Source organism: Chiloscyllium punctatum, chromosome 13, assembly GCF_047496795.1.
Source record: "Chiloscyllium punctatum isolate Juve2018m chromosome 13, sChiPun1.3, whole genome shotgun sequence".
NCBI lineage: Eukaryota > Metazoa > Chordata > Chondrichthyes > Orectolobiformes > Hemiscylliidae > Chiloscyllium > Chiloscyllium punctatum.
The window spans coordinates 106,518,445-106,539,212 of NC_092751.1; the positions used below are offsets into that span (position 1 = coordinate 106,518,445).

General features: G+C 45.2%; 1 protein-coding gene across 3 annotated transcripts in view; it reads right to left on the reverse strand.

The window, feature by feature from the left end:
• sgpl1 (sphingosine-1-phosphate lyase 1) overlaps positions 1-20,768 on the reverse strand; it is a 90,932-nt gene that overhangs the window by 57,624 nt on the left and 12,540 nt on the right. The window contains exon 1 of one of the 3 annotated variants that reach the window (XM_072583552.1): positions 17,266-17,429. The exons of 1 other annotated variant lie outside the window; for it this stretch is intronic. In XM_072583552.1, coding sequence (XP_072439653.1) covers positions 17,266-17,277 — 12 coding nt within the window. In that variant the 5' untranslated portion in view covers positions 17,278-17,429. Of the gene's footprint in view, positions 1-14,452; positions 14,526-17,265; positions 17,430-20,768 lie in introns of those variants that run through there. One more of the 3 variants, XM_072583553.1, reaches the window with a different exon arrangement.

The following is a 20,768-nucleotide window of genomic DNA, read 5'->3' on the forward strand; positions in this document are numbered from 1 at the left end:
ACCTTCCAAGATATTAATCCTTCTCTATTTCTGACTATTTGTGCATCCCTGATTTTAATCAGTACACCACTGAAGGCCATTTCTTACAAATATTCATTCGTGGGATGTGAGGGATGTAAGCATTGTTGCAAAGTCAGCATTTATCGGTAAGTTTGAAGATGACAAAATTAGGTGAGAAGGCGAGTAGTGAGGATGATATAAAGAGCATGTAAGGGGATATAGACAGGTTACAGGAGTGTGCAAAAGCTTAGCAGGTGGAACATACTGTGGGAAAACATAAGGATGCGCATTACGGCAGGAATAACAGAGAAACTGGATATTATTTAACTGCAGAAAGCAGCAGCAGAGAGATTTGGAGGGCTTCATGCAAGCATTCATTCAGCAGTTAACAGGGAAAGCAAATGGCTTTTATTTCAAAGGGAATGGAGTATAAAAAGGAGATCTTGCTAAAATTATTCAAAGCAGCCAGTCAGACCACATCTAAAATACTGTGAAAAGTTTTGGTCTTCTTAGCTAAGGAAAGATGTACTGGCATTGAAGGCAATCCAGAAACATTTTACTAGATTAATCCTTAGCAGAAAGGGATTTCGTTAAAAGGAAGGGTTGAGTTAAGTTAGGCCTGTACCTTAGAAGATTAAGAGGTGACTTTATTGAAACATGCAAGATTTTCTCGAGGGCTTGTTAAGAGTAGATGTTAACAGATTATTTCCCCTTGTGAGTGTGTCTGGGACCAGGAGGTCATAATTTCAGAGTAAGGGATCATCCGTTTCAGACAGAGATGAAGAGGCATTTATTCTCTCACAGGATAGTTAGTCTCTGGAATTCTTGACCGCTGAGGGCTGCCAAGACTGGGTCAAGAAGTATATTCAAGGCAGATGGATACATTTTTAATCAGTAAAAGGATCAAGGGTTATGGGGAAAGTGAATTTGAGTTAACAGATTATCCATGAACTTATTAAATAAGAGCGCAGACATGGCCTACATCTGTTTCCATGTCTTACGGTCTAAGATAACCACGGATTCTTAAGTAGGAGAAACTGAGGATTGCAGATGCTGGAGATCAAAGTCAACAAGTGTGGGGCTGGAAAAGCACAGCAGGCCAGGCATCAGCTGAGGAGCAGAACTGATGTTTCGTGCATAAGCCCTTCCTCAGGAATTCCTGACAAAGGGCTTACGCCTGAAACATTGATTGCCCTGCTCCTTGGATGCTGCCTGGCCTGCTATGCTTTTCCAGTGCCACACTTTTCAACTCTGGACTCTAAGAACCCCAGTTTGCACAAACCAGAAATCATTCCCAAACCGTACAGCCTTAAAGTTCTCAGAGTCATACTGCATGGAAGCAGTCCTTTCAGTGCAACCAGTCCATGCCGACCATATTCCAAACTAAAGTAGTCCTCTGTGCCTGCATTCGGCCCATATCCCTCTAAACCTTACCAAATCATGAATTTATCTTTTAAATGTAGTAACTGTACTTGCATCCAGCACTTCCTCTGGAAGTTCATTCCACACATGAACCACCCTGTGCGTTAAAAAACGTTGCCCCTTGTGTCATTTTTAAAATCTTTCTCCTCTCACCTTAAGAGTATGTCCCCTAGTTTTGAATTTCCCCACCCCAGGGAAAAGACTGTTGTCATTCATCTTATCTATGCCCCTCATGATTTGATAAATCTCAACAGGGTCATCTCACAATGTCCTATACTCCAGTGAAAAACGTCCCAGCCTTTCTTGTATATTTTTATATCTCAAACCCTCCATCCCTAGCAACATCTTTTCTGAGCCCTCTACAGTTTAATAACATCCTTCCTATAACAGGACAAACAGAACTGAACACAGTAACCCAGAAAAGGCCTCAACAACATCCTGTACAACCTCAACATAACATACCAACTCCTACACTCAAAGGTCTGAGTAATGAAGGAAAGCATGCTAAACACCTTCTTAACCACTTGCAATTCAAATTTCAAAAGGTTACGTCGCTGAATCCCTAGGTCTCTCTGTTATACAATTAATGATAGGGCCCCGGGTGTATTGTAGAAGTCCTGGCTTGTTTGCATTACCAAAATGAAATATATTACCAAAATGAAATACTTGACATTTATCCAAATTAAATTCCATCTGCCACTTCTCAGCCCATTGACCCAATTGATCAAGATCTTTTTGTAATCTTAGATAACCTTCTTCACTGTCAACAATACCTCCAAATCCAGTGTCATCCTCTGACCATGCCTTCCACATTCTCATCCAAATCATTTATATAGATGACAAACAAAAGTGAACCCAACACTGCTGGTCACAGGCCTCCAGTCCGAAAAAACCCTCCACCACCACTACCCTCTGTCTCCTACCATAAAGCTAATTTTGAATGCAATTGGTAAGTTCACTCTGAATCCCATGTGATCTAACTTTACTAATTAGTCTACAATGCTTATCAAAGACTTTACTGAAGTCCAAGGAAACAATATCTACCACTCTGCCTCCATCAATCTTTTTGGTTACTTCATTAAAAAAATTCAATCAAGTTTGCCAAACACTATTTCCCTCACAGAAAACCAAGCCTCTCCAAACGCATGTAAATCCAATCTTTCAGAATCACCAACAACTTACCCACTGATGTCAAATTCACAGGTCTACAGTTTCCAAGCTTCTCTTTACAGCCTTTCTTAAACAATGGCACAACATCAGCCACCCTCCAGGCTTCCAGTACTTCATGTTTACAGATGATACAAATGCATTTCCTCCCTAACTTTCCACAATGTCTACGGATACACTTGATGAGATCCTGGAGATTTATCTACCTTTATGTTTTCTAAGACCTCCAGCAGTTCCTCTTCTGCAATGTGAACTGAGTTGTCCAGCCTCCATCTTTCTCAACACTAAAAACTGACATTAAATATTCATTTAATATCTCTTCCATCTCCTGAGGTTCAATACAAAAGGAATCAAAGGTTAGAAAGTAGGAGAAGGGGTTGAGAAACTTATCGGCCATGGCAGAGCAGACTCAATGGGCTGAATGGCCTAATTTCTGTTCCTATGTCTTGTGAACCTCATTCATTTTTAAGGGGTCCTGGTCTCTTGCTCTCAATGTAGTTGTAGAATCTTTTTGGATAAACTTTAATCATATCTGCCAAGGCTATCCCATAAACTCTCTTTGCTTTCCTGATTTCCTTAAGAATGCCCCTATACTTTTTATACATTTCAAGTTCTCAGAAAAAAAACCATGTAAAGAACAGAATGAGCATGCTTGACATTGAAGTGATAAGTCAGAGATGTGCGTAGCAAGATATCCAATTAAATGTGAAAACAAGGGCAAGAATGTACAAGTTCATTAAAAATATTCCCTAAGTATCCACATTTGATCTGATAAAAATGTTCAAATACTTTCTTGCCATGAGACTGCAAGCAGCAAGAGATTGTGGCAACTTGGAGTTGGACGTTGATCAAGACAGTGGAAAGTTCAAAAACATCTATAAAACAACACATGCAGTCACTGCAAACCAGTGACGTTTTTTCATTGCTGCATTGCATGCTATTTATAATGGCCAATATGGCCACATAACCTTTTTAGTCGTTGTTCAACACCTAGCAACGCACAAATATTACGTGCACACTGCACATTGATCCTGATGATTAGATCAGTGCAGCTCTACAATCTTTTTATTGCTAAATAAAAACCCAGTGAAGATGAGAATAACTGATACGAAAACTACACTTTCACTCCACTGACTTAATTTACAGTTGCTTTTTGTTTTTCACAAGTCAGATCACAATCTGCATTAGTTAAGGGAGTGACAGTAAAATACAGTAAAGACACAGTCATAACTCTCTCACATGCAAGATACCAAGTTCGCCCTCAAAATATCAGTGTTTCTACTGGAAATGCTACTTAGGTACAACCTATGACTCAGTGAGTACCCCTTTTGTCTCCACCCCAAAGACTGGTGCACGTATTCTTTGCTGACACTTCCAGTGCCAATACCAAAGAGATGCTGCAATGTCAGAGGTGTTGCTTTTCACACGAGATGCTATACTGAGAGCGATGATTTGGAGGTGCCAGCGTTGGACTGGGGTGGACATGGTTAAAAATCACACAACACCAGGTTATAGTTCAGCAGGTTTATTTAGAAGCACCACCTGATGAAGGAGCAGTGCCACGAAAGCTAGTGCTTCCAAATAAACCTGTTGGACTATAACCTAGTGTTGTGTGATTTTTCTAACCTTATACTGAGGGTAGACAGGATCTCTCAGTCTGACACAAAAGATCCCATAATGCAGATTGAAGAAGATTACAGGAATTATCCCCAGTATTCCAGTCAATATTTATTCCCTAAATCAGCCTAAACCTAAACAGATTCTCTGATGGTTATCGCACGGCTGTCTGAGGGAGCTTGCTTACTTCCCAGATGCCAATAATCGCTACATTTCAGTTGGACAGTTATTCAATGCTTTGGGACCACCCTGAAAAATTGTGAATGGCAGCTGCTGTCACCTCTTAGAGATTTGGTCAGTGAACACAACTCCATTCTACTGTTTTGCGTTTATCAGCCTTTATGTTGTAAAAAGGGTCTGAAATCTACGACAAAAGAACTCTCACAATTATACAAAACTGTCAACACGCTCACTCAACATCATTATTTACCTTTCACAGCCCCAGATCCAAATATTCTGTTCAAACGGATTCAACTCCAGTCTGCATTTCTATAGGAGCTCCCTGAGTAGAGATATATGTATCCTCACAGAATGATCAATGGTAAAGGTGTGTGGGAAGGTAGCAGGAGCATACAGGGGGAAAAACAATCACAATCTTGGCTCTATCTATTTGGTAATCTCACTGTAAAGTTAATATCCTGCCTCATGTCAGATGACAGCATTTGCTATTTCGCAAAGAAAAAGCATGCTTCCTTGTAAGTGCGACACATACATTTAAAATCTCATTTTCAAAAGTGCAGCAAGCAGCAGTGAAGTGGCAGAATTACAAATACAAACTCAATGTAGCATCAGTTCTGACTATTAACAAATGCATGTTACAGTATTTTGTTGGGGAGATCTTGTCCCATAAATCTGATAGAATTTTTTGAGGAAGTCACAAAGATGAATAACGATGGTAGGGCAATGGATGTTTGACTTTACTAAAGGAGGAACAAATTAACTGCAGATACTGGCATCTGTACTGAAAACAAAACTCACAGCAGGTCGAGAGAGAGAGAGAGAGAGAGAGAGAGAGAGAGAGAGAGAGAGAGAGAGAGAGAGAGAGAGAGAGAGAGAGAGAGAGAGAGAGAGAGAGAGAGAGAGAAAAAAAAAGAGAGAGAGAGAGAGATAAGGTTTTGAGTCAAGATGGCTCTTCATCAGAGCTGATGTGACGTACAGAGGTGGCAGTATTTACGCAATATCAAAATGTAAAAATGTCAGAACAGGTGGGGCGAACTGCCAAACTGGAAAGAACAAATAGTCCTACTGGAGTGGGAGAAGGGGAGAGAGGACATGGTGACAGAGAATGCAACAAGTAAAGCCAAAAGAAAGGGAAGAAAAGAGAGTGAATTCACAATTTGATGGTGCTGAACTCAATATTAAGTCCAGATGATTGCAAAGTGCCTAGTCTGATGAAGAGATGCTGTTCATCCAGTTTGCACTGGAGTTGTCTGAAATGGCAGAGGATGTTTGAATGCGGAGACTGGAGGGATGAAAATTGAGGATAAGGGGGGCCTGATCACGCGGGTGTGGTGACAGGAAGGGGCTAAGGCAGAAGCTCGGGTGATATGTCCAATTTCTTTCCTTTGTTTTAGCTTTCCTTGTTGCGTTGTCTGTCACATGTCCACTCTCCCCTCCCCCAGCTCCAGTGGGATCATCTGTTCTTTCCAGTGTTGCAACTGAACACACCTGTTTTAACATTCTCACATTCCAATATGGACATTACTAAAGCATTTGTCAAGGTCCCTCTCACTAGGCTGATCCAGAAAATTAACTCACAAGGGATCTAGAGTGACTTGGTTAAGTTAGATACAAAATTGCTTGGTCAGAGGGTAATTGTCAGGGAATGATTTTCTGACTGGATGTTTGTCACCAATGGTGTTCCGGAAGAACCAGTGCTGGGATCTCTGTTGTTTGTAATATTTATAAATGGTTTGGATACAAATGTAGGCAGTCTGATCAGTAAGCTTGCAGACAACATGAAAGATGGAGGAGTTGTGGGTAGTGAGGGAAGTTATCAAAAGGATGCAACACAATATAGATCAGTTGGAAAGTTGGGCAAAGAAATGGCAAATGGAGTTTAAGCTGGACAACTGTGAGGTGATGCATTTTGGGAGGTCAAAACACTAGAGGCAAGTGCACAGTAAATGGCAGGACCCTTAGGAGCATTGATATACCAAGTGATCTTGGAATGCATGTCAATAGCTCCCTTAAAAAGGTAACACAAGTGGATAAGGTGGTAAAGAAGGTATATGGTATACTTGCCTTCATCAGTCAGGACATTGAGTACAAAAGTTGGCAAGTCATGTTGCAGTTATGTAAAATTTTAGTTTGGTCACATTTGGAGTATTATGTGCAGTTCTGGTCACCACACTTGTTTTAGATTTAGATTTATTTTCACATGTATATAAAAATATAGTACTGGATTAGTGGTGCTGGAAGAGCACAGCAGTTCAGGCAGCATCCAACGAGCAGCGAAATCGACGTTTCGGGCAAAAGCCCTTCAAGATTATTCCTGATGAAGGGCTTTTGCCCGAAACGTTGATTTCGCTGCTCGTTGGATGCTGCCTGAACTGCTGTGCTCTTCCAGCACCACTAATCCAGTATTTGGTTTTCAGCATCTGCAGTCATTGTTTTTACCTTATAAAAATATAGTGAAAATTGTTTCTTCACGTGCAAAACGCAGTGTCACCGTGCTCCAGTGCCATCTTGAAACACTGAATATAATCCGAGATTTTACTGCAATTGAGGTCATCTTTCCCTCTTCGTGTTGTTACCTTCCATGGCTCCTCTGTTCACTGCTTGACATCAACCAGATTTTCTCTAACAGGTTCCGTGGATTTGGTTACAGACCCTGCCTCCATTATCATTGCCACTCCGGCAATCGTCGCATCTGGGCTGGAGCTGTGGGCCTGGTCTCGTATCTACTGCTCCCCCTCCATGTTACTCAAGACACTGTTGCCAGGGTCCTGGCTCTGGGCACCTCCACCACCAACAATGAAACCTCTGTGAGCTCAACACCAGAGCCAAAGCGGCCACTGATATGGGGCTGCACAGGGCCTGGACCCTACCAACGAAGATGTCACTGTACCGAACAATGAAAATGTGCAAGGTGATGTGGACATAGCCGGCTCTGCTGCATAGTGGCCTGGCCGGGCCCTGGCTTCAGGAGCAAAACGCTGCCAACCTCACTGCCGCCAAGGTCATAGAGGCCTTGGAGAGGGTGCAAAAGAGGTTTACCAGGATGTTGCCTGGATTGGAGTGGATTAGCTACAGGGAGAGGGAGGACAAACTTGGGATTGCTTTCACTAGAGCGTCAGAGGCTGAGGAACGACTTGATCGTATTGTGATAAGCACGCAAAAGGGTGGATAGTCTGAGTCTTTTCAACAGAGTAGAAATATCTACTAGAGAATATACATTTAAGGTGAGGGGGGAAAGTTTAAAGAAAATGCACAAGGAAGTTTATTTTACACTGGGTGCTGGGTGGGGGAAGCAGCATTTCATAGGGTGTAGCATCTGTTTTTTAACTTCCTGGTCCAGTGACTTGCATGTGCTCCCAACACTTTAAAAAAAGCCAAAGCAAGCACAACAGACTAACATAAACTGGCATAAGTCTAACACTTCTGTAACATTACATCATTTGTACTGGAGTTAGCACAGGAAGGGGCTTTTTTTTTAAAAAGCAAAGCCATCCACTGAAAACAGTGATCTGATAACTCAAAGCAAAAAAAAAAATTCAGAAATTTCCCAATCAACTTCCACAATTCTCCCCTACAAACAACACCAGGCTTTGTTCATGAAGATGTAGACTTGTAAAGTCGGCAAGAACTCTACAATACTATCTTGATTTATTTTGCTAAAGATTAATACTGAAAAAATAGAGAGAAGATTCATTTTAAGCAAAATGATTACTTATTACAGCATTACACACTACAGGAGGTAACTGAACTCATGGTGCTTGAGTAGATCGAGAAGAGTTTTAGAATTGATTGCATTCCTTTGTTCTTTTTCCATTCCCCTACAATTCTTTCCTGGTCAAGTATGTCACCAAATTTCTTTTGAAAGCTCTTATTGAATCTACTTCTCGTACCCAGTCAGGCAGCACATTCCACAACAGAAAACTCACTGTGCATAAAAAATACTCCCCACTGGCTCTTTTGCCAAATACTTTAATTTGTGACCTCTATCTATAAGCCCTTCTGAACCTGATAACAGTTTCTCCTTATTTACTCAAACAAAACTCCCACAGGTTTCATCCTTCAGAGTATTACTGCAGTTTATAAAAACTAAAATCAAAAGAATGCGAATGGGATTGAGGAGTACCTGTCAAAAGGTCACATGCCTAAGAAAAGATATTGTACAAACTGTTCTTGGCCTGGTCATCTAATGCAGTCTTAGTTCCCCTTTTATGCTTCGCTACAGATTTCACAAAACTAGGGACAACAGAGGAGGGACTAGGATTGGGAAACTGATAAATCATAATGGAATGCAGCTGGCAAATGCAACACAGCAGTGAGAAATGCCTGCAAATGGTTTAAAAACATAGTCACTGATGACAGAATGGAGATAGGAGGTAGCTGAAAGTAAGTGAGTTCAGAAATGGTAACAAAAAATGCTGAAGATCACAGTAGGTCAGCCAGCAACTATGGAGAGAGAACAAGCTAACAAACACATTGATAGCAAACACTTGAGGATGTGATTTATTTTGTGTTTGTTCATGGGATGCAGGCATCACTGGCTGGGCCAGCATTTATTTCCCATCTGTAATTCACCACCTGCAAGCTTCCATGTTACTTACCATCCTGACATGGAACTCTATCAAGGTTCCTTTAAAGTCAATGGTTCATTATCCTTGAATGCTCTCCCTAACTTGTTTACCGACACCACATGAACTGTAGCAGTTCAAGTCAATACTTCACCAGTCTCTCCAAAGCAATTAGGAGCGGTAAGAAATTGTCACCTGCCAGAAACACCCATTTTTCTTGAATGAACAAAAAAAATTAAGCAATCTTTCCTCAGAACTTATCTCTTCGAGTTACTCAAAACAAGGTCAGGATTCTCGTGTCAAAGTACATATGAAGTGAAAATTCAGGACATCAATGACAAGCAATTCATTTCAAGAAAGTCAAGATGGAAGATTACAAATATATAGTGCTAGCATCCAAGTATAAAATGTATGCAGAAATGGTCAAACCTCACTACAGCTGGCAATTTATAAATTTCAAACAATGACACTTACGACAGTGCACACCGCCCCGCACCACTCTATCATGCCAGCTTGTATTTTGTACAATTCCCTGGAGTGGGGTTTGATCACACAACTCTTCTGATTCAGGTATGGGTGTTACTAACTGAACCACAGTCAACACTTGAACTGAAAGAAGAATGGAGGACATCACAAGGGGCTGTGATAGAATGAATAAGCAGAAGCTATTTCTACTGGCAGGATTGTAAGTAAACAAGAGGGCAAAATTTTTAGTTAATTGGCAATCAACCACAAGAGGGAGGAATACATTTTGTTTTCTGCAGAGAATGGTTATGATCTGGAATTTGGTATCTGAAAGGGCAATGGAAACAGATGGAAAGATAACTTTCAAAACAGAAGTGGATAAATAGCTATATATAAATATTTTATAAATGTATATCCACACAGAAGAGGTCACACAGCTACATTTTCCATGTCACACTGAGACCAGAGTCTGGAAATGATTCCATAAATGCCACAACATGTTTATCAGTGACTGCATCACTGCGTCCTACCAACAAACATGAAACATTCCTCCCTTTAACCCCTGATTTATTATTTAATTTTGGGATATAAACATTGCAGACAGGAAGAACATCTGTTATCCACCTCTAATTGCCCAGAGATGATGATGCTGAGCTGCCTTCTTGAACCACTGCAGTCCATTTGATGTAGGGACACTCTCAGTGCTATTAAGTTCATGGCTTTTGATACAGTAACACTGAAGGAATGATGATATATTTCCAAATCAGATGGTGAGTGACTTGCAGGGGAACTTGCAGTTGGTGGCAGTCTCATGTTTCAACTGCTCCTGTCCCTCTAGATGTTAGAGTTTGAGAGGTGCTGTCTTACGATCCTTAATGAGTTGATGTATTGCTTCTTGTAGATGGCACACACTGTGCTGTCAGTGGGGGAGTAAATACTTTGTGACTGGCCATTAAAAAGTTACATATTATACAAAGATAAAAAATACCATCTCAAATCCTTACTTTTAACAATATGACTCAACAATCTCCCAAACTCAACTTCCAGTAAAATACTGTATTTCAAGAAAATCAGTCAGCTGGTTCCATTGAAATCTATACTCAGAAGGAAGCCATTCAGCCCATTATGGTCCTGCCAGCTATGTGAAAGGAATATCCAACCAAATCCAATTCCCTGTTCTCAAAGTCTTGTCAATGCTTCACATGAACATGCCAATTAAGAGCAGAAATAAACAAGAACAGAAATTGCTGGAGTAACTCAGCAGGTTTTGCAGTATCTATGGAGAGAAAGCAGAGTTAACATTTCAAATCCTGTGACTCTTCTTCAGCAGAAATAGGAGTAAGAATAAAAGCAGGGGTAAGCCATTCTTTCCTTCCAGCCTGCTTTGCTATTTAGTATGATCATGGCTGATGTGATTGTGCTCTTAACTCCACGTTCCTGCCTTTTCCAATGACCCTCAATTCATTTATCCATCCAAAATCTATCTAACTCAGCCTCTAATTCAGTCAACAACCAAACCTCCGCTAGTCTCCATGGAACAGAATTTCAAAGATTAACAATCTTCAAGAATAAATTCTTCCTCATTTCAGTTAAATTGGAAACACTTCATTTTCAAACTAGGCTCTTGTCCTGATCCCCTTCTGAGGGGGAACATTCTCAGCATTAACCCTATCCTGTCCAGCCTCCTCCAATTCCCTATCTCCCAGCAATAGTCGAGGCAAAGAGGAGGAAACAAGTACAAACCTTTGTTCAATTAACTAAATAACTAAATTAACTGAAGCCAACTCCAGTTATCTGTTACATAACCGGATCAGACTTTAGTTTCAAGCAGATGAAGTGTGAAACCTAATCTTGTAAAACTAGCAAAAGCACCTTTTAGCAACATAATGTCCCTTTTAGGTACTTAAATAAATAAAGATTACTACTGCAACAACTTGGATTTATACAGCCCTTTCAATGCAAGTAAAAGACCTCAGAGAATTCACAGGAGTGTCAATGCACCAACACCGCCAATGGGTGAAGGAACAGTATGCTTAGGAGGCCAGAATTGAAACCGTATGCAGATTTTCAAGCTGTGATACTGGACTGATTACACAGATAGGGAAGCATCATGAAGGAATTTGAAGACAAGGACGTAAGTTTGAAATTCAAAAAGAGTTGCTGGACTGGGAGTCAAAGCAAATCCGAGAGACTGGGGAGAATGTGTGAATAGGACTTGAAAGTAGCAAAGTTTGAAAGGAGCAAAGTAGCAAAGCAGAAGTCCTAGAAACAGTTTGCAAAGACTTAGTGCCACACATGAAAAACAATTTAAAGATTTGAAAATCACTTTAGTCCCACAGTATTAATCAGGGTTTGCCCAGAGTAGCTAATGACATACAAAGCAGGAAATGTTACTTCAGGGTTAAACCAAGATCCTTTGGATTCGGGTGTAGTAAATAATAATTAGTGGATCACAGATGATTGGCATTTTCCTCGAAAGTAATTGGAAACAGACAAAATTTGGTTATGCTGTGTATGAGATGTTTCCTACTTTACACATGAACAGTATTTTCCATCCACACAATCAAAATTCAGCACATCTTTTTCAAGTAATCCGTGGCTTGCCCTGGTTTCTCTTGGCATATTCAGCTAAGGCCATGTGACATAGCCATAAATGTGAGCAGCTCAGGTCCCAAACACAACCTTCCCTTTCTTGTTGCCTCCTTCTTCTTAGGCAATTCCTTATGGTCGAGGATGACTTGCTTCCAAATTTGAAATGTGTTCTCAGGTGACTCAGAGTCTAATGCATGGCTTGTAGCCCCCGGTCACAGATCGTGGGGCTGGAACTGAACATAGGTCACCACACACTCCTTTCTCTGACGACACCAGAATTCAAAATGCCTTCCGCAATGAGGTTACAGGTACATTCCCAGGTGCTTTCCTTCCACTTTGGCCAATCGATGGGAATGCTGCACTTTATCAGGGACATTGCGAGGGTGCCCTTGGAGCTTCATCACAGCGAGAGTGTTCCATGGACAAAGCTTTATCCAGCTTTATCCATTATCTCATGTCAGGTATGCAGACGGTGTGGCCCATCCAGTGGAGCTAATCAAGCACAGTCAATGTGTCAATGTTGGGGATGCTGGCCTGAGTGAGAACACTGACGTTAATGCAACTCTCCAACCAATGGATTTTCAGGATTTTGCAGAGTTAGCGGCATCTCTCCAGGGTTTGAGGTGCCTGTTGTAACAGTCCATGAGCTTTAAAGAAGGGCAGGTCTCACTACTGCTCAATAGCCTATGAGCCTGGTATCAGGTCTGAGGTGCTGGTTTTCGTAGTCGACCTTATCCCAGGCCTCATCGTGGATTTTGAAAGTAGAGTGAAGGTTGTTGTCAGTGCGAGTGTGGTGGGAACAGTTTGGTAGAGGACTTTGTCATTATTAATGCTTAATGTAAGGCTCATGCTCTCGTATGCCCCAGTGAAGGCATTGATAATGGCTTGGTGCTCAGCCTGAGAATGTAAACACAAGCATCGCCTGCATCCTGTAGATCAAAGGCAGTGGATGAGACAAACTTGGAGCTGACCTGCAGATGATTGAGGTTGTACAGCAGCCCATTTATCCTGTGGATTAGCTCCACTCCACCAGGGAGCTTGCTGAGGGTGAAGTGGAGCATCACACCAAAGAAGATCAAGAAAAAGATGTTGCATTCACATGGCTTTGCTTGACCCAGTCTGAACGTGAACTGGATTTGTGGCAAATACATTGCTTAGGGTCACGGCTTGTATGTCATCATGGAGCAGGCAGAGGATGACGATAAACCTTCAGGGTAATTAAACCAGCAGAGGATACTCCATAATACCTCAAAGCTGACAGTGTCACAGGCCTTATTGAGCTCAGAGAAGGCCATGCACAAGGGTTGGTGCTGTTCCCTGTGTTTCTCTTGTAGTTGCCAGAGTGTAGATCATGTCTGTGTGCCCCTTAAAGGATGGAATCCACATCGTTACTCTGAAGAATGCTCTTCAGTCACCAGAAGAAAATGATTGAGGGGGGCTTTCTGATTTCTATTCCCTTTGGCCCTCAGCAGGGAAATTCCATTGTAACTACTGGTGTTAGACCAGTCATCTTTCTTAAAGATGGTCATAATTACAGCAAATTTGCAAACTCCTGTCCTTCTTCCAACTAAAAGGAAATGAGTACTTCTCCACTATACATCCATGCTTCAGTGGGGATTCCATCGCCTCCTGATGCCTTGTTGTTTTTAGCTGTCAAGTAGCTTTTTCTACCTCAGACTACATTGTGCTGAGATGGAGATGGAATATACTGTGGGTTGCAGTCAAGGACACTTCTGGAAAGACAGTGCCTTTGTTTTGGAGAGTTCAAAGTGGTCCTTCAGTGGCTGCTGACTGCCTCTCTATCCTTGTTGAGCAGGGACTAAAGTGAGAGCAAGGTCCTCACTAGGTTCCAACACTATTGCAGGAGCACAAAACCCAAGCTGAGTTATATTCCCTCAAGCACAGTAAATTAAAGGCAATTCAAATTACATGTTTTAAGACAATCAAAGGAGTTTGATGGTTTCTTTCTGCAGACCCTATATACTCTAGTGGAAGGAAGTCAAAGCTGAAATTAGGTTTTGAATCTGAAAGGGTGTTGAGGGTTAATGGAACCATGTAAGGCCACTAACACTTACTCCTGTTTTACAAAGTTCCTTAGACTCTAAAACCCTTGGCTATCTATCCTAATAGTATTGTCTTCTGTGGATTAGTTTCAAGTATTTATTAGCAACACTCTTGTTGGAAATCTTTTACAGCATTATAAAAAGACAGGATAAAGAACAGTTATGACCAAACAGCCCGTACAGGGTCCAGATACTGAAAGATTGCCCTATTTATCTTTGTTGCAAAAGCCAAATTCACCACAAGACAACTAATAAAATATAGAAACAGTCCCATACTAACCGTTCTTATACATCTGACAAGATATAACCAAACTAGCAGTTGCACTGTTCAAACAAATTAATATCTTTTAGAAAGATATGAGAAGGAAAGAAATCTAATACCTGACTCATTGTTTTGAACAAAAGCCGAATGCTGCAGACACTTTGTTTCTTCCTATCCTGTCTCTGCGGGTACTTATTCAATCTTGTAATCATATGACACATCCCACAAGACACCAACTGAGTCACATGGAATGAAGTCACCAATGAGAGACTCCTTTGTGCAGTGAGACAAAGTGCAGCTCACAAAGTGGGAGAAAATCTTTCCAACTAACAACCACTACTGAAATACAGTAACAAAGCAATTTACATCCAGGCTACGGAAGAGTTAAATATTTTATTAAATTCATTTTAGTTACTGCTTGCTGGCTGACCTTAAATAAAACCTTTGATCACATATCTGATCTGAATGAAAGTTCCTACAACATTCCTTCAGTACTGCATTGAAGTCTCAGTCTTGATTACATGCTAGAATGGGGCTTGAACCTACTTTCCAACCTCACCCAGAAGGACAAGGATAGCAAACACATGGGAACATCACCACCTCCAAATGCCCCATCAACCATGCTGACTAGTAACTACGTTACTGCTCCTTCACTGTCACTAGAACTCTTTTCCCAACAGCATGGTGGGTGTCGCTAAACTAAACCGGATGAAGTGGTTCAAGATGGTGGCTCATCATCTTCTCCAGTAAAATTATGGATGAACAAAGGCTGGAAGCAAAAGAATAAAATATGGCAGCAGAAAGGCTGTGAAGGAGGGAAAGCCCTCTTGAATCACCCCTTCTTGATGATGCTTATGCCAGAAAAATCAATTCTCCTCCTTCTCGGACGCTGCCTGACCTACTGTGCTTTTCCAGAAAATAAGATACACAGGGAGGAGTCAATTTTCGGTTTTCCAGGAAGAGTGTGGTGGGAACAGTTTGGTAGAGGACTTTGTCATTATTAATGCTTAATGTAAGGCGGGGGCGGGCGAGGGAGGGGGGGGCGAGGGAGGGGGGGCGGGCGAGGGAGGGGGGGCGGGCGAGGGGGGGGGGGCGGGCGAGGGAGGGGGGGGCGGGCGAGGGAGGGGGGCGGGCGAGCGAGGTGAGGGGGAGCGGGCGGGCGGTCGAGGTGAGGGGGAGCGGGCGGGCGGTCGAGGTGGGGGGGGCGGTCGAGGTGGGGGGGGGCGGGCGAGGTGGGGGGGGGCGGGCGAGGTGGGGGGGGCGGGCGAGGTGGGGGGCGGGCGAGCGAGGTGAGGGGGAGCGGGCGGGCGGGCGAGGTGGGGGGGGCAGGCGAGGTGGGGGCGGGCGAGGTGGGGGGGGCGGGCGAGGTGGGGGGGGCGGGCGAGGTGGGGGGGGGCGGGCGAGGTGGGGGGGGCGGGCGAGGTGGGGGGGCGGAGATGGTTCGGGCGGAGGAGGGGGGGGCGGAGGAGGGGGGGGCGGAGGAGGGGGGGTGGAGGAGGGGGGGCGGGGGGGGCGGAGGAGGGGGGCGGAGGGGGGGCGGAGGGGGGGGCAGAGGAGGGGGGGCAGAGGAGGGGGGGCAGAGGAGGGGGGGCAGAGGAGGGGGGGCGGAGGGGGGGCGGAGGGGGAGGCGGAGGGGGAGGCGGAGGGGGGGCGGAGGGGGGGGGCGGGGGGGCGGAGGGGGGGGGCGGAGGGGGGGGCGGGGGGCGGAGGGGGGAGGCGGCGGGGGGGCGGGCAGGGGGGCAGGCAGGGGGGTGGGGGGGACGGAGGGGGGTCGGGGGTGGGGGGGGCGGAGGGGGGTCGGGGGTGGGGGGGGGGCGGAGGGGGATCGGGGGTGGGGGGGGGGGCGGAGGGGGGTCGGGAGTGGGGTAGACGGAGGGGGGTCGGGAGTGGCGGGGGCGAGGCGGGGAGTGGGGGGGCAGGGGGTGGGGGGGCAAGGGGGATGGGGGGGCGGAGGGGGGGGTGGGAGGGGCAGAAGGGGGGAGGCGGCGGGGGTCGCGGGGGACGGAGGGGGGGCGGGGATGGGGGGGACGGAGGGGGGTCGGGGATGGGGGGGACGGAGGGGGGTCGGAGGGGGGTCGGAGGGGGGTCGGGGGTGGGGGGGGCGGAGGGCGGAGGGGGGAGGCGGCGGGGGGGCGGGCAGGGGGGCAGGCAGGGGGGTGGGGGGGACGGAGGGGGGTCGGGGGTGGGGGGGACGGAGGGGGGTCGGGGGTGGGGGGGACGGGGGGGGGACGGAGGGGGGTCGGGGGTGGGGGGGGGCGGAGGGGGGTCGGGGGTGGGGGGGGGGGCGGAGGGGGGTCGGGAGTGGGGGGGACGGAGGGGGGTCGGGAGTGGCGGGGGCGAGGCGGGGAGTGGGGGGGCAGGGGGTGGGGGGGCGGAGGGGGGGGTGGGAGGGGCAGAAGGGGGGAGGCGGCGGGGGGGCGCGGGGGACGGAGGGGGGGCGGGGATGGGGGGGACGGAGGGGGGCAGGGGTGAGGGGAGCGAGGCGGGGAGTGGGGGGGAAGGGGGTGGGGGGGCAAGGGGGCAGGGGGGTGGGGGGGCAAGGGGGATGGGGGGGCGGGAGGGGCAGAAGGGGGGAGGCGGCGGGGGGGCGGGGATGGGGGGGACGGAGGGGGGCGGGGGTGAGGGGGGCGAGGCGGGGAGTGGGGGGGAAGGGGGTGGGGGGGCAAGGGGGCAGGGGGGTGGGGGGGGGCAGGAGGGTAGGGAGGTAGGGGATAGGGGGGCGGGGGCGGGGGGGAGTGGGGGAGGGGAGAGAATATGGTCCTGCCCATGAAAGGGGATGGGGGAATCGAGCGGTGACATCACACCAGTCGTGGCATCGATATGACGTCACCCGACCACGCGTCACCAAGCGAGACGTTGGTCGTTGCCCGGGCGACCGTGCGCCCCCCCCGCCGCCGCCGGCCGTTCCCCTCCCTCCGTGCCTCACACTCACCCCCGTCTCCATGTCGCGCTCCGTCTGTCCGCCGTCCCCGGTGGTGGTGGTGCCGCCGCTCCGATTCTCACGCACTCTCCTGACTGACCCCTGGTTCGCAGTCAAAGCAGCGGCCAAGCTTCCCTCATCCGGCAGGACTTGCCCCTGTGTCTCCGCCTCCCGGCCTGCGCCCACCCCCTAAACCCCGCCTTCTTCCTCCCACTCTCCCAGCGCAGCGACACCTACCGCAGCGGAAGAGAGGCGACCGCCGCTCATACAGGGAGCGGCAGCGCCACCGGGCGACCCGGCGGCGTTACTGCAATCTGGTGTCAGCTTCCTCGAGAGTTCTGCATCCTCTCAGCAGTGCAGGGAGAGTTATAGAGATGTACAACACAGAAACAGACCCTTGGATCCAACTCGTTCATCTACGGTAGGACAACACAGCACAGAGGAGGCCATTCAGTCTGATTTGGAGATGCCAGTGTTGGACTAGGATGTACAAAGTTAAAAGTCACACAACACCGGGTTATAGTCCAACAGGTTTATTTGGAAGCACTAGCTTTCAGAGCGCTGCTACTTCATCAGGTGGCTGTGGACAGTCTGAAGTTCACTTCCAAATAACTGCCACATTGCATTGGAAACATTAATTCAGCTTTGCTCTCTTACCACTTGGATGCTAAAAAGAGAGACCGAAACAAAGACAGAAATTGCCAGAGAAACTCAGCAGGTCTGGCAGTATCTGCTGACAAGTCACCAAGGCTGGAAGCATTAACTCGGATTTGTTCCCACAAGAGCTGCAGACCTGATTTTCTCCGGCAATTTCTGTTTTTGTTTCAGACTTCCAGCATCCATGTGTTCTCTGTTTTGTTTGAGATTGGCTGAGGGTAGTGAAGGATGAGAAGGAAGACCTGACTGAGGTATACAAATTTATGAGGGACATAGTTAGGTAGAGGGGGCAATAACCAGGCAGCACCTGAAAAAAATTTCCACAGAGGTTGGTATCCCATCACCAAGTGACCTTTTATTTACACTTGAATAGTCCTTGACTTCAATATTGCCTCAGTCAGAGTCAAGTACCAGAATGTCAGTATCTGTGAGATTCAACCTTTTCATATGTCAGTCAGGGAACTCGAAGTCTATGAGGTCCAGCTGATTGACCACATTGCAATCACTACACCATCATTTGAAAATAAGCCGCAGGAGCATTAGATGGATTTGAAGAAAAGCATTTTCACCTTGCAGCTGGTGGGTATTTTGAATTTGCTCCTAACAAGGTTGTAGAGGTGGGAATCCTCAGACATTTAATAAGCATTTAGATGAGCACTTGAAATACCATAGCATGCAAGGTGGAAAATAGGATTAGAATTAGGTAGATGCTTGATGACTGTTGTAGACATGATGAGCCAAATGGCCCCATTCTATACTTTACAACCCACGATATTTTGCTGCCAGAACTATTGTTCTGCAGCACTTTCTGTTTTTATTTAAGGTTTCTAGTACCCACACTAACTCGCTTTTTGTCCAGTCTAGATTTTTCAGAGAAGCCCAGTTAGTCCCATTCTCTTCCCACGCTTCCCGATAACCCTAATTTTTCTCCTCCAAATATTTGTACAATGGCTTTTGAAAAGCTGCAACCAAATCTACTTCCACCACACATCAGACAGCAACTTCCAATTCCTAACTGCGTCTGTAAAAAGAAAACAGATTTTGCACAAATTATCTCTGGTTCATTTGCCTTAAACTTGTGCTATTTTCCTATCAACCATTCAGCCATTACAAATTGTTTCTCATTATATACTCTGCTGAATGCTTTGTGTTTGTCAAAATCTCCATTAAATCACCTCTAATCAAGCTCTACTCCTAAGAGAACAAGGAGAAAGTGAGGAGTGCAGATAACTGGAGATCAAAAGATGTGGTGCTGGAAAAGCACAGCCAGTCAGGCAGCATCTGGGGAGCAGGAGAGTTGACGCTTCGAGCATAAGTTCTTCAGAGGCGTTTATGCTCGAAACGTCGATTCTCCTGCTCCTTGGATGCTGCCTGACCGGCTGTGCTTTTCCAGCACCACACTTTTTGACTCTTAGGAGAACAATCCCGGCATCCCCAGTTTATCAAGGCTACTGTAATCCCTTATTCTGCAAACTTTTCTGTACTTTCTCCAAAGTCTTTAAATCATTCCTAGAGTGTGGTGCCCATGATATTTCATTTGGGTTTAAATCAGTTAAACATAAAAATTGTGGGTTTTTTTCTGTACTCTGTGCCATTATTAGAAAGCCTTGGTTGTGTATACCTTATTAATTCCTGATGAAGGGCTTTTGCCCGAAACGTCAATTTCGAAGCTACTTGGATGCTGCCTGAACTGCTGTGCTCTTCTAGCACCACTAATCCAGTACCTTATTAATTGCCTTGTTAACCTTTAAAGATTTGTGCACAAACATCCTCAAGTCTCTGTTCAAACAACCCCTTGAAATTTTTATCGTGTAAGCTTGCATTGTCTCCCATTCATTGTCTCTCATTCTTCAGACTAAAATGTATCACCTCATGGTTTACTCTGCTGAGCTTCTTCTGCCATGACTTGAGTACATTGTCCAACATTAGAACAGATATTCCAATCAAGATAGACATTCTTTAAATGAAATAGTAAACTGAAGCCCTGTCTGCTAATCAATCAGCTGAAATAAAATGTCCCATTGGAAGAAACAAGGCATATTGTTATGGTTCCATCTGATGATGCTACTGGATAAGTCAGATCCCAGAATGATTGTATTTTGTTAAGTTACTATGGTATCGATCACTGAACTATCAATACAGAGTTTCTTTAACAACAGAACAGAAGTTTACCATACAAAGGGCAAAAATGAAAAACAGAACCCAAGTTATCTAAATATGGTATACACTTGGAAATAAAAGTCTTAAAGAGCACTGCAAGATAAAGTTTTGATCTTTTCCTCAACACCATCACTTTTCAGCAATTCAAATCCAAATAAATTAATTTCTACATCAAATCTTTGTGTTTGATATGTGCAATTCTCTCCAGTTCTTTCCTGTGAAGTGTGACCTTTTCTGATACAAAGCTGAGGGCTTAGATTTTCTCAGTTTTTTTTAAAAACCTGCAGATTTCTCACCAAACACTTCTGGTCTGGAAGTTACACAAAATAAACTTTTTTTCCCCCTGAAGAACCTCTAATTTCCCCAACGGTTCTGTAGTTTTTTAAGAAAAAAAAGTATTTGCTTCTGAGATAAGTCTGGTGTCCACTGAAGTGATTAAAAAAGATCAGAGTTTCCTCAGCAAAAATTAACTTTTGATAATCTGGACTTAAAACAAGCTAATGCTCTTCAATTTTTACCCAACCTGTCATAAACCAGAACACTGCAAATATTCTTCCATTAATAATCTGACGAGCTCAAAATGGATTAGGTCAATGTTTAAGAAGCCCTGTTTGATTTCTTTTCACCCTTCACAAAAGTAAACCATATCCCACTATTTTAAAACACAAATTTTGAAATTATATTAATGTACACATTTA